The sequence below is a fragment of the Salvelinus namaycush genome, chromosome 8 (genome assembly GCF_016432855.1).
Source record: "Salvelinus namaycush isolate Seneca chromosome 8, SaNama_1.0, whole genome shotgun sequence".
Lineage (NCBI taxonomy): Eukaryota > Metazoa > Chordata > Actinopteri > Salmoniformes > Salmonidae > Salvelinus > Salvelinus namaycush.
The window spans coordinates 18,514,233-18,526,159 of record NC_052314.1 but is presented as its reverse complement, the minus strand read 5'-3'; the positions used below and the strand labels follow the sequence as shown (position 1 = coordinate 18,526,159).

The 11,927-nt window shown below is 41.6% G+C and overlaps 1 protein-coding gene across 1 annotated transcript; it reads right to left on the bottom strand.

Moving 5' to 3' along the window:
- Positions 1–10,820: 10,820 nt before the first annotated feature.
- On the bottom strand, positions 10,821–11,927 carry LOC120051817 (forkhead box protein D2-like). Its single transcript, XM_038998701.1, has one exon. The coding sequence runs from the start codon at positions 11,925–11,927 to the stop codon at positions 10,821–10,823; it is 1,107 nt and encodes a 368-aa protein (XP_038854629.1).

The window sequence follows — 11,927 nt, the reverse complement described above, 5'->3', positions numbered from 1 at the left end:
GCACACTTCACATGTCTAAGCCAGGACATGTTAGCTGGCGAAGAGGGGGTTGCTGCCACTTCACACAATGCCCAAGCAGACCCTGTCAGTGAAGGTGCTGCACAAGCGGATGATGTGTTATTGAGTTAGTAATGAGGCTCTCTGTTCTCTCTAACCCTTCCCCCTCTTCTCCCTTTTCTCTTTCTCATCACGTCACCCAACTGCCTCCCATTGAGTCTGGCTTGGAGGGGGACGAGTGGGAAGGGGAAAGGTTCTGGAGCGCGGTGGAACATTAAGAGTCTTGAGTCGCCCAGAGAACTCGAGTTCCCTTTGTGCGCTTACCCAGGGTTCAGTGGAAGCCTGTGCACCTCGGCCTGCCAGTGTTGAGAAAATGGGGCATGAGGGAGGTGGTGGGGAGAAGGTGGGGAGATGTTGGGTGCCGCATTCTCCACTCTCTCTTCACATAAGTGTGTGCTTGGGGTGTGACGTGACACAATATAGCTTCTGTTGTGGTTGCTCTGTGCTATTATCTGATGTGGCATCATATGGAACCACATTTTGTCAAATTGCACTGGCACGTTTGTGGGAACTAACAAATCACTTGGAACAGTATTGAATATGACATCAGTCTCTCAAGAGCAAAATGACTAGGATACACAGTTGTTTTATATTCTGACAGTCTACACAAGAATATCTGAAACTAACTCCAACATGTAGTCCCGGTCCCGTGTGGCTCAGTTGGTAGAGCATGGCGCTTGCAACGCCAGGGTTGTGGGTTCAATTCCCACGGGGGGACCAGGATGAATATGTATGAACTTTCCAATTTGTAAGTCGCTCTGGATAAGAGCGTCTGCTAAATGACTGTAATGTAAATGTTTACCACATGAATCTGCCTGTGTACCATCATTGACTGTAAAAACATACAAAGTACTTTGATTGTAACCCTAATGCAATTATTTTATTCAATAGTTTTACCAAACAACATGCCTCAGGGATACGTTCTAAATAGCTTTCACTGTTACACTACTTCAGTGGTCCTCTGAAGCTCAGTTGGTAGCTGCAGAGCATGGTGCTTGCAACGGCAGTATTGTGGGTTAGATTCCCGAGACCATCCATGCTGAAAATGTTACATGTTACATATTTAGTGTTAGTGTTTTCCAGCCCAAACTGCCTCAACGAAGCCTACTGACACGTTTTAATCTTCATTTTATAAATGTTTTGTTTGTTGTTTTACTTTTTATGCACTTTGACATTCCTTGAAAAACGTTATACAAGTTAAATAAATAATAATAATAAGATAGTGGTACTAGGAACAGTTACTTTGGCAATTGCCTCTACTAGAAGGATATTACCAATAATGTATTTGAAATAATAGGACCCCTAATAATAACAATAAAAGTAGTAGTAGCTTGTAGCTAGTGGTAGTAGCAGTGTTATTATAGTGCTACGTAAATAATAATTGTCTTTATTTCAGTTTAGCCAAATAGTTATATATAACATTTTGAATAATACATAAATAATAGTGTAAAGGATAAATAAAATGAATTAAATATAAGTGAAGGGTAAGGTACCATTATTTCGTGTGTGTGTGTGTGTGTGTGTGTGTGTGTGTGTGTGTGTGTGTGTGTGTGTGTGTGTGTGTGTGTGTGTGTGTGTGTGTGTGTGTGTGTGTGTGTGTGTGTGTGTGTGTGTGTGTGTGTGTGTGTGTGTGTGTGTTCTTCCACATCTGTCCTCCCTCAGATCCATGTTGTTGGCAAAGTACAACCGGAGTGCGTGAGGGGCGAAACACAATTCCCGCAAACGCTTCCTCCTCAGCGAGTTCAGACGCAGCGTTCTCCCGTGAGTGGAGCTCGGAGGGACCTAGGGTGAGAGGGCAGCTGAGGAGAGGAGAGAGGGAGATATAAGAGAGATAGGCTAGACTTGGACGACTCGGACACAGTGTCTGGTGGAGATTCCAGCTGAGCAAACAAAAAAAACCAGAAACACCACAAAGCTGAGGGTTTGGAAAAATGTGTGGGTCTGGTAAGGTCAGATTCCTCACCGTAACTAATTCAATTTCACAAACTGTAAGAAAACACGGGGCTCAACGGAGTAGCCGCTACAGACGAGTTTCTTCTCAAATGGAATGAGAGAGGGTCATCAGCATCTGGCGCGTTCTTGGTTCAGTTACGAGTAGGCACGTTTTGGATTCTGAAAAGTAACTAACTCAAATGAATGGAACTTCTTTAAAGTTATATAGTTGACAATGGATTTTGCGTGTAGGTCTACAGCTCACTGTTTTGACACTGCAGTCCCCACGTGCGGCCACAGAGTGGTGGCCAGCAGAGCCTTGTAGCCGCGGTGGGCTGCTCGGGCGGTGGGCTGCACTACACTGCTAAATACATTAGTGCTACATTCTGGGAGAACAGGGAGTCGCATAGACAGCGCTCACTTCTCTAAATAAACATTAGTCTTAAAAAGTTTGGCCCCTCGACCTCAGCATGATCGGATTTCACTCTGGATAGTAAACTTCATTTTTATCGCGAGGTTTTCCCATTCTTTCGGAAAACCGACTCACATTCGAAAATACTTAAACAAAGTTTATTTTTCACCTTTCTTGGGGAGATAATGTCCTTGAGTTAAAAAACAGTTTTCTTTAGTTTGCCAAACGATATAACACGTTCCCTAATCGAGTAACCCTGTTCTGAGACTCTATATTCCAGTTGTCATATTTTCCACCTTAATGTTCCTAAAACCGAAACAGAACACATACCCAAATAAATCAGCGTTAATAAGATATAATATTCATATAGTAAACTGCAGGGTAGTAGGCTACGCAACAATTGGAAGCACACCACTGAGGAAGACATATGTGCCCGATTTAAAGGAGTAGACATTCCAGGAGAAAGTTGATCAACACACTAACAAGTGCACATGTTCGTGTTTTGGTATGTCGTCACCATTCATTTTCCTGTGATACGCAGTAGATTGAAATGTTACATTGTGCGTAAAATAGAATTGTGTTTGGAGCGCTCGGGGATCAAACCTTAAGAATTTGAAAGGGAATTTACCTAATGAAATAAAAACCCTGATTAATGAATAGGCTCTATGGGCAATTATAGGACATGTCGTGAAATAGGCCGATGTGTAATTAGGCCTATCCTCCATGAGTAACATGCCTATCTTTCCTGCGTAATAGGTTGACAAATAGGCCAACAGCAGTTATGGGGAAAACATAGGGATAAACAGTTAACCTCAAGGATAATAAAAGGCCTCATTGCCCCTCATAATATAGAGGTTAACTCATTTGTGGTAGGCCTACTACGAGTTTTTGGAGGGCTTTTCATTCCAACTCATGAGACGCGCCGTTTCCCAGAATCCATTTTATTCTTGTTTGTTCCATGCACACTCATCGAAGTACCAAGGAACGTGGGCTATACCCTATCAGTGTCCCAGCATGAAATGGACCTACTCTCCTACCGTCTGTTAGTGTCTACTTCTGTTAGCAATATCAGTGTGTTCGAGAAAGGCCACCAGCTGTGCCTTTCTATCAAAGCAATAGCGGGGAAAGTCACATAAAACCCTTGCCTTTTCATTACGTTACCGTTAAGTCCACGCGTTGCTCCAATAAGCCAACAACAACTCGGAACATCCTACTCCAAAAGAAAGACAGGAGTGCCTAGGTTGTCATGGAGTTAATAATCATATTAACAAAACCCTAAGTTCGATGTCTGTGCCCCCGCGGAAATCGAATTAGCATAATAAAAACATCCCCATCGAAATCCATTTGTTTAAGATAGAGACATCTGTTTTTTTGCATTGGATGCATCTCAATCCACCGCATCCGCCTATGTTACACTTCTGCATCTGAAGTGAATGGTGATAGAGCTAGAGAGGTGTTTGTCAGACCATGGAAAATCGGTATTCTCACAAAATCCTCTGTAGCATCCGAACGTTTGGCCTACAAACTATTATGACCCCTCTATGGAAAGATGAGACTCTCGTGAACAAGATGGATTTCTCTGTTTTGAAGTCGGTACAGCCAATCTGTCAACTTCTGTCTGTAGCCACCGAACAGTTTGGGCTATAATATTAGTGTTTTTGTACAACCTCACCTGGAAAGGTGAGACTCTCACGAACACGTCCATGTCAGTTGTTTTGCTCTAGGACGCCCACAGGCCTCACAAGACTCGTCTGAAGGTCCCCTGTACCAGTTGAACAAATGTATGGAAGTATATACAGAGACTGTTTAGTTCCAAAAATAAATACATGTTAAATACATGTAAAAAATAAAATAAATAAATAAATATGTTTCCTGATCTTTGTTATATCTCTCGGATATAGGACAGACACTTCAGAACAAACTTCCTTTTTATATTCTTATAAACTATCTTATGTTCCATGTAATGAATCTGTTATTCTATGCGTTTGTATGGGCTAATAGCAGTAAGGCCAAAACCTATTTTTCATCAAATCATTTTTTATATACTGTATATTTTTTTCATACTTAAAGGGGTCTTAAAATTCAAAATCAAATAGCAAAATGATCCTTGGTATGACCTTAAAACAATTCCATATAGCTTAGTAGAACCCCCCCTTCCCTGGCTTAGACAGGGCTTAGACTCTTATGGGTTCATATTAAAGGATCATACATCCATAGAAATGCATACATCCCTCCCCTCACCATGTGCGTGCTCTCTGAGAGTAATGGGACGTACATGAACGAGCAGTGCTACAAGACACGCAAGTGAACGGCGGGCTAGATCAGCTGTTATCACAGTCTGGTGACCAGGGCAGTTGAATATCCACTGTAATTAATCCCCATGTTCTCTGTGTGTGGGATGCCTGGCCAGCAGCAGGTGTCAGTCAGTGTGTCACACTGTGTCAAAGTCGATAAGGCGAGCGCTTCCAAATTTAATATTTTGCTAGAGATGAGGGCAGTTCACTGTCTTTGCTTTATTTACACATTCTAAATTAATTAAGCAGAATATTCCTCTGTCCGCTGCAAAAACACGAAGGGGGCGATTGGGAATGCCCCTAATTAACAAGTCGTTAGTGTCCATCACAGCGCAACTAGCAGTGACAAATTGACTGGAAAACCTAGCCACTTCTGTTTTTCTTTTGGAGTGGGACGTTCCTTCGAGTTGTTGTTGTCTTACTGGAGCAGAGCGAGTTGCAATTCGGACGTCCCTACCCCATTGAAGTTGACATTTAAAATGGTTACGGTACGGGTTATGGTTAAGATAAGGGGTTATGGTTAGGGTTTAGTAGGGTATGGAAGTCCCAAGGATCCCGGATAGCACTAACCAGTAGAGAAGGGCGGGTTTGATTTATTGTAGCCCGCGGCTCCTCTCCTGCAGGCCTCGATGCGCCTGGGGACCCGGTCATCACATTCCTGTACTGTGTGCGCGAAAATGACCTTCTCTGCCTGCCTATTTCACAGCCTCGGCCTACAGGCTACCACTACACAGCCAAAACATTTTGCAGGCAAGGCCTAAGAGTGCAATAGCAAAACCTCAAATACAATCTTTAGTACATGTAAAACAAGAGTCCTCATTTTGAAAGGGGCCAATATTTTACGTTGTTGATTTATTCCGTTCTGGGATTTAATTTGTCCACTGGAAATTGTGTGTTCACATGCTGCTTCAATAGCCTATACTGGAATGCAGGTTTGATAGAACAATCCTTGAATGAAACCTGCATCGACCTTATATATATATATATATATATATATATATATATATATATATATATATATATATATATATATATATATATATATATTGCTAGAGCCTAATAGTGCCTAAACGTGGAGTGAAACGTGTAGCCCTACCCATGGCCGAACTCACTTTGCAATGCCCGTTTGAAATGGAGTCCATGACAAAGAAAATCAGAACTGTCTGGCCTCCGGCTGTAACAGGTGTCCGTTCATCATAGTTCATCTCAGGTGACCATTCTCTATTTAATAGACCGACGGTAATGTTTTGACAAAGCTGAAATGGAACTTTAAGACCTTCTCATAAAGACTTTAGCCAAAGCCATGATGATATGGTAACTGTTTTTGTTGTTGTTGGTTAAACACACCAATACACTGCCTCTCACTGTGGTGCTGCTGGCATCTATTTGTTTTAAACGTAGAGCTGACCACAACCATTTTTATAGTAATGATGGTTGCCTATATGATACATTTCAAGACATGATAGTAAATGCAGACCTTGTATATCCATAGGTTTTTTATCAACGTAGTTAAAACAAAAAATAGGATTACATTTTGACATTATAGGCTATTTTCTGCAACTCCCTGAATATCTATTTATTTTACAGATACTTACATTAATAAAAGAAAACCGACGTTTTGAATATATGCCAAATAATAATAATAATAATTATTATTAATGTATTATTATAACGTTTTATCATCTGAAAATTATAGCCTATAATATTGTTGTTTTTGTAAATGTAGATGCTATTAATATTTTGAACAAGAAGCCTAATGCCCTATACCCGTTTTCAATATTCACCATTCTGTCCCTATGGGTATATCATTTCCCTGGAGGTAGGCCTGTCCTACAAGGACATATTGACTCCTCGGAATATCTCATTAGGCCTGCAGTATAAATACATAAAAAATAAAAAAACATTTTCCAAACTGGGCGTTGTCGAGCAGTAGCTACCTTGAATCATTTAAATTACGAGATAATATTACTTTTTCTTAGAATTTGAGATACACATCGTGATGCCCCCTAATGAACAAGTCGTTAGTGTCCTTCACAGCGTAACTAGCAGTGACAAATTGACTGATGGTGTAATTAGCATACGAGCCAGAGTGGGATATGCATGGTTTAAGCACAACGATTTCATGTAATCCCCTGCCCGCGCGCCGAGGAAAGATGATGATGCGATGGTTTGGAGCAAGGTGACACTCGCACAAATTATATTGTAGAGTTCGGTCAAGTCATAGCCTAACAGGTTTACTCAAACTAAATATTTTAAAGATATTCAATGTAACGAAGTAAAAATGCATAATCTAATCTACTTTTCCATAATCAAAGAAATCCTGTTAGAGTAGCCGAATTTAATAGGAGCAGAACTATCGACAGCACCCTTCGATCAAGGAAACTGGTGTGGCGCCATAGTGAGAGAAATATGCCAATCAAAAGCAAATCCATGTCAAAGCTTAGGCTACATTTCATTCAGGAAGGCTAGGAGTTGGTCTAGTCATAATGTTGTCATGTTTAAAATATACTCAAAGCATTTCAAACTCATTTTAGTGAGCCAAGCCGTAGGACAGACGACTGTAGGACAGACAACTGCTGCAGAGACAAATAAAGAAACATTCTGTCCCGAGACTGTGGGTGGTCCTCCTGTGACAAGTACACGGCATATTGAAAAAATGAAAGCAGAATGAACATGCTATTAAAACGATAACCAGTTGCCTTGAATATAATTGGATTAAATTATATTTGTGTGATTTGTGACCCGTGCAAGACGTATTATTAGTAATCTATGTTTTTATTCTTATTGTGGGTCACTTTAAGCATTACGATGATTGGCCTAGATGCAGGCCTAGATGCATCATTATTTACGAGAACTTTTTAGTAGTGTTTCCCAAACAAGCACGTAGAGAGAGAACGTTCACTATCTCCATTCAAATCTTACCTTAACATTCAAATTACTCCACAATAGTCTACTGACAAAGGATCATCTCCTAAAGAGATATTACCACCTATGGCTGCAAATAGGCTATTACATACATTTACATTAACAAAATCACAGATTGGGCACATCATTGCGCACATGTTGTCACACATCATGAAACACATTGAGGCAAAAATGACAGACAGTAACCTAGTCGTAAAATAGAACTCAATTGAACATGAAATTGGTTTCAATATGATTAAAATAGTATATAGGCCTGTGTATCTTTTAATTCAGTTATCTCGGTTTTTATTTTAAGCATAATTGTTATCCTTAACTTGTTTGTAACAATTGCAAATACTTTGGCACTTTGTATTTAGTCAACTTCGTTTTGAAGTTATCGGCAGTCACAGCCAGACATATCTTGATTATTAAATGTTTAGTTCTTCTGTAAATGAAGTAACGTGGAAAGGCTAAAAGGCATCTAACTATAAACTTTGTCTGCTCTAGGAATGGTCTCTATCACTCGTAGATGTGCAAAGGTTTTTAAGAGCCACGTTACTAACGAAGGCTCTGGAAAACAGCTCGGCTTACTAAAGATACATCATAAGAAGGTTCTAATGATGATCTTAACGCTACGAAGGCTCTGGGTTAGGGAAACGAGGCACGGTCTTGTTTGGATTACAGAAGCCTGTGATACCGGAGGCTATCGACAGTGGTGCATGCAATTGATCCCTTCATGTCCATGTGTTATAGTGAATATTTGACTCAAAACTATATTGAATATAATATGTGATACAATACCTAACATTCAATATGGCCACGGGGTGAACAGGGGGGTGCAGGCCCGTTATCTACGTTTGACAGAGATAGCCCAAAGGCCGATATAATATAAACTAAAACAACAATCTGACCCTTTCAGTGCATGATCAAAGTTATGTCAAAGTTATGTACATTCAGTTATTTTGGGGTCTGATCTCCACAATGTATGTGTGTTAGAGTGAGAGGAGAGGTTGTGTGTGTGTGTGTGTGTGTGTGTGTGTGTGTGTGTGTGTGTGTGTGTGTGTGTGTGTGTGTGTGTGTGTGTGTGTGTGTGCGTGCGTGCGTGCGTGCGTGCGTGTGACAGCCTAAGTTAAGTGCGATTTTTGGCACCATGCTTAAAGTGAGCTTCTCCTCTCTACTGTCAAAACGGATTTGGTTTAATTCGTTTGCTGAAGTTGCGCTATGACACAGAAACTGAATTTAAAGAAGATCATATAAAAGGTATACTCTAAGGGCTTTCATTAACACGACACCAACAAAAGGAGTGCAAGAGACTTCATAAAAGTATGACTATCATGTTTGCGTTCTCTTCAAAGGCTTTGGGTGAGCTGAAGGGGAAAGTGGAAGAGGGGAGTCAGCCCTCCCACCCTTTATCCCTAATAATCAACTGTCAAAAACACCCCACCGAGTAATTTAACCATTTGCACACAGATCTGGTAAATAAAAGAGGCTTCTTACGCCCCCCTCTGCCTCGGAACATGTGCTTGGCCAACTTCGAAATGGAATAATCGGTCTGTTTTCTGCACTGAGACGAGTCCTGTCCCGCTACCTCCTTTGTATCTGTCCGGAGACAACACAAACGACATGAAAGCGAACAACCGCGCGCCTTTTGAGAAGATCACTTTTCAGAGGCAAATGTGTGTGGGTTGTCTCCGAGAGGACCCCTCGCTGGGAGCGCATTGAGCATGGGTCTTCAGTGACAACATCAACAAACGGGCAAAACGCCGGAATTATCGTGGATTAGGATCCTGATGAAAAATGCTGCTACAAATTAGCAACGAAACCCCAAGAGATCGTGGGTATCCATGTAGAACGTTCACATTCAATTACAGGCCTCCAAAACCCCCGATGTTCCCATTCATTTAGCCCGTTGTTACTTGCCAAAAAATAGTCCATTATAAACGCCCTGAGAGCCACATAAGAGGAATGAATACATGCCCACTCTTCCAGAATATATCTCACAGCAAAATGTGGGAGTTCAGACATCACAAATCTGGATTTTAACGCTTGTTGGCTGTAGTGGTATATGGGCTAATAAATGGGCTAAATGTAAAATTGATAATAGAGAAGTAATAAATACTCCTATCGTTGCACGCAAGATTTAACTGAGATTTAAACCTATGGCACTATTGCGTAAATGACTATGAACGCTCATAATCGTTTCAGAAAGCGGCTCGTAGTAGGACTATGAAAGACCTGCGTATAGCGTTCCAACTGGGCCTACACATACAGATTGAAGTTTGACCTCGGAGCTAGATAAATAAAAACGTAAGCATATTTTCTATTTCCTTGTGGGATTTTAGGCTTTGAAGTCTTAATGGGTATTCAAATGTTTGAGTAGACCTATGTATGCAGGCATATGGCCAATAAAACGTTCCAATAAAAAAGTTAACGAAAGTATTTTGAAATTCACAAACATTTATTATTATTTTCATTACAACAAAAAATGACCTATGAACATTAAGTGTCTGTCTGTACACATAACATACGTTTCACTGATTGATTTCAATGAAATAGACAGGAACTAAAGCACAACAGTTTACAGGATGAGAGGTAATGCGCTTTACACCAAAACCACATATCTGTCCACTGACAACATGAAACACTATCCATACAAATTCACCACAACACCGGTGTTAAGAGAACGAGGGGTAGTGGGAAAGGTTAGATTTGTTTAAATAACCCCCCTTGTCTCAATGTGCTTTCTAACAATTAAAACCTGAGTTTGCGTCTCGGTAGCCTATTAACAGTGCTTTATTTCACAACGCACACAATATATATAAAACAATATAAACCATAATATAAATTTCAATTATAGTTAAGAAACAATTAAATCTTCCCCACAGTGAGATTACATGAAATTTAACTTGCGTTAAAATAGCTGGATCTTTGCTCGCGATAGGTGAGGGCCTAGGCCAATGTAGGCCAACGAATACACTCAACATTGTCTTAGAATTTGTTTTCTGACTTCATCATGAATCTTCCATTTAGTGTATCCTATACATATTTACAATCCATAAATATAGCCACCTTTTCACTTTCCTCTCTCCGATCAGATCTAAGAAACAACGGGAAGAGCAACACTCTTATTTCTCAAATAATGTTTATCCTACCTTCACATAAGACGAATAGAACCATAATGGATTAATAGGATTTCTGCACGTTTTGCTTTTGCTGCCAGTTTAGAAATGACACATGTTTAGATTTGTAGTTTTGCTGGAGAATGTCTGTAAGCCAGGCTGAAGCATTGCTTCCTGCGAGAGGTTCAAGTGGTTAGAAGCTGAGGCGAGTGCAGGGTTCAACATGGCCAGGATCTGAGCCTGACTGTGGCTGCCCGACTGTGCGCTGTACGGGGAGGCCACGGAGTTAGCTGCACCGATTATATTGTCTATAGAGAAAGAGGGCCGAGTCGGAGTGTTAGTGTCCGTCTTGAGAGGCGCCAGGCCGGGCAAGGTCGGGCTTAGTTGAGGGTAGAATGGCTTTCGTAAATCAGCCCCTAATAGAGAGGGCAGGGGATGTGGCGTGGGGAATATTGAGGCTGGCGAGGGGAATCCACAAGATGTATTCTGGAAAGGGAAAGCGCCTGCTGGGAGGTGCGGATGATAGGGGTTATGTGCATGGAAGTTCTGCAGCTGAAGTCCGTAGTTGTACCCATAAGGGCCGTATCCAAACCCGGGCAGGAACCCCCCGGCGTCCCTGAGGATTTCGTTGGCTTGGTGCCTCTTGAAGCGCTTCCTCCTGCGTAAAAAACTCCCGTTGTCGAACATGTCTGCGGACTCCGGGTCGAGGGTCCAGTAGTTGCCTTTTCCGGGGTTGCCAGGCTCACGTGGGATTTTGACAAAGCAGTCATTGAGAGAAAGATTGTGACGAATGGAGTTTTGCCAAGCGGGGAATTTCTCCCGATAATACGGGAACCTGTTGCTAATAAACTCACAGATCTCGCTGAGAGTGAGACGTTTCTTGGGACTTTGGAGGATAGACATGGTTATCAGGGCTATGTAGGAGTACGGGGGCTTGACTAGAGCGTTCTTACCAGGCTTATCACCTATCATGGCCCCTGAATCTATACCAACTCCAACCTGGTCAGCCGGACACTCGGAGCTGCTGAGGCTGGGGGAGGAACCCCTCTCCCCCGCGTTCTGAGACAAATTATCGTCCGAGTCATTGTCCAGGAAATCGTGATGAAGGTATTTCCCATCCTTGCCAGCCGAGATGTCTCCCCCAACCACATCTATGTCCACATCTTCAGACAAAGCAGAGTTGTCGGACATATCCGTACCTAGAGTCAT

Excerpts from the sequence above, each read along its gene's own strand:
- LOC120051817 (XM_038998701.1), bottom strand. The coding sequence starts at position 11,927 with ATGACTCTAGGTACGGATATGTCCGACAACTCTGCTTTGTCTGAAGAT.